This window comes from Solanum tuberosum, unplaced genomic scaffold (assembly GCF_000226075.1).
Source record: "Solanum tuberosum cultivar DM 1-3 516 R44 unplaced genomic scaffold, SolTub_3.0 contig00498, whole genome shotgun sequence".
In the NCBI taxonomy this organism is placed as follows: Eukaryota; Viridiplantae; Streptophyta; class Magnoliopsida; order Solanales; family Solanaceae; genus Solanum; species Solanum tuberosum.
The window spans coordinates 1-2032 of NW_006241049.1; the positions used below are offsets into that span (position 1 = coordinate 1).

General features: G+C 34.6%; 1 protein-coding gene across 3 annotated transcripts; it reads right to left on the reverse strand.

Moving 5' to 3' along the window:
* Positions 1–20: 20 nt before the first annotated feature.
* On the reverse strand, positions 21–1955 carry LOC102596552 (uncharacterized). Of its 3 annotated transcripts, XR_001472642.1 has the most exons (5): positions 1723–1955; positions 1522–1599; positions 459–673; positions 258–335; positions 21–165 (listed from the first exon to the last, which is right to left on the reverse strand). XR_001472642.1 is itself a non-coding variant. In XM_015305918.1 (4 exons), the coding sequence occupies exons 1-4, from the start codon at positions 1940–1942 to the stop codon at positions 56–58; spliced, it is 486 nt and encodes a 161-aa protein (XP_015161404.1). In that variant the 5' UTR covers positions 1943–1955; the 3' UTR covers positions 21–55. The 3 variants fall into 3 exon arrangements, 2 of the variants coding, with proteins under 2 accessions (XP_015161404.1, XP_015161405.1); XM_015305918.1 differs by lacking the exon at positions 459–673; XM_015305919.1 differs by lacking the exons at positions 459–673; positions 1522–1599.
* Positions 1956–2032: the final 77 nt, after the last annotated feature.

Here is a 2032-nt window from a genome sequence, read left to right on the forward strand (position 1 = left end):
TCTAACTTATCTTTGCCTGTGCGTCGTAAAAAGCATTAAGTTGTTACATATAAAGTCAGAAGATTGCAGTGTTTTTAATGATTTTGGTAGAAACATTCATACCTTTATTTGCAGTACGTGTTGAAGTTAATTTGCTTGCAACATGAGATGTAGTTGATGTCGATCCTAGTATGAGGAGCACAAATATTTAGAGATAGCTAAGTAATTATGACAAATGAATATAGAGTAAATAATGGAACTAATATCTGTGAACTGACCTAGTTCAAAGGTAGATAAGCAAGTAACTATATGTTCTCCTCTGGTTGAAGCAGATGGGACGTTTGGACGTTTGGAAGCTGCAAGCACAAAATGAGGAGAATAAATCTATTAACAGTACGTCAGGTGAAGCTTGTAAGCATGGATATAGATATTGAAAAGAGAGATTTGACCAAAGGAAGATAAGAACATGCATAGGTAACCTTGTTCAGGAGATAAAGAAGAATTGGTAATTGTAAGAGCAGCAGTACTATTTGATTGACGAAGGGTTTTTTTGTCTTTTTTGATTCAGCCCTTTTTTTTCTTAGTTGGGATAAAGCAATTGTTTTCTCTCCGATGACATTTGTGCATATCTAGTGCGTCGACGCAAATTTGTGTAACTTCTGGGTAGGCACATTATTTGTATGTGCTTCCATTCCTGTTTCAACTAATTGATGATTTGTTAAAATAACTTGCAACGTAATGTAATGGGGGGAAAAAGACATACACTGGGGGGAAAAAAAGGCTTGTGACAACAGCAGCCTAATATGGACTAATGACAAACATCATATAAGTAGTGCAACATTTCGAGGGACTAATGCATAGAAAACATCTGGAATTGATTGAATGAGTAGTTGTTTCTACAATGAGTACATGATCTGTTGTGTTTGAAGCCATAAGACTGTAGAGTACCACAAATGAAACATTACCTATGTAATAGAAGATGTTTTGATAGTGTAAAGGTAGTTTGGTATTTCAATAGCCATATGAAAACCTTGATGTTGCTACGAAGGATGAATCCATTGTTATTATGTAGAACGATTTTGAGCATTGGAATAATGGAAAGGGAGAGCATGACTTCATTAGGTTGTCTTGCACTGTTAGTAAAGGGAGATAACTATTGCAAATATTGTGCGCAAATAAAAACACTATATGGTCCAAAAATTTGTGAAGACTAAACAATAGTGTCACGATGATTTACTATTAGCAGTAAAATATACTGAAGAGACAATATGGGGAAAAAGTAACACATATTATATGAAGAGACGATATGGGAAATAAGTAGCACATATTATATGCATTTGCAAATGACTTGTCACCATTTGAAAGCACCCTAGTTTTATTCATACATGTAAATTGATTCTGGTTAAGAAATAAGGATAATGTTCGGCTCTTCCTATTGGGAAAGTTCTATCTGTTTGGACGAATAGAAATATTTACAAATAGCAACGTAATTAGTAAAAATGAATATAGTCAAAATAGTGGAAGTAATATTTCTGAATTGACCTAGCTCGGAGGTAGATAAGCAAGTAACTATATGCTCTCCTGTAGGTGAATCAGACGGTACATTTGTATTTTTGGAAGCTATAATCACAAAGTGAGGTAAAAAAACGTATTAATAGTACGTTAGTTGAATCGTGTAAGTATAGCTATAGATATTCAGCAGAGAGATTTCACAGAAGGAAGATAAGAATATGCGTAGCTAACCTTGTTGAGGAACTGAAGAAGAAGTGCTAATTGTAAGAGCGGCAGTACTATTTGATTTGTGAAGGTTTTTTTGTCGTTTTGATTCAGCCCTTTTTTCTCTTAGCTGGGATAAAAGCAATTGTTTTCTCTCCGGTGACATTTGTGCATATCTAGTGCGTCGACGGAAATTTCTGTCAGAAGTTGTTTCCTGGCTAGTCATATTATTTGGATTTTCTTCCATTGCTGTTTCAATTAGCTGATGATTAGTTAAAAGAAGTTATAGCCTAATGTACTATGGGAAAAGCAAATACAGTTGACCAAAAAGAGGCGT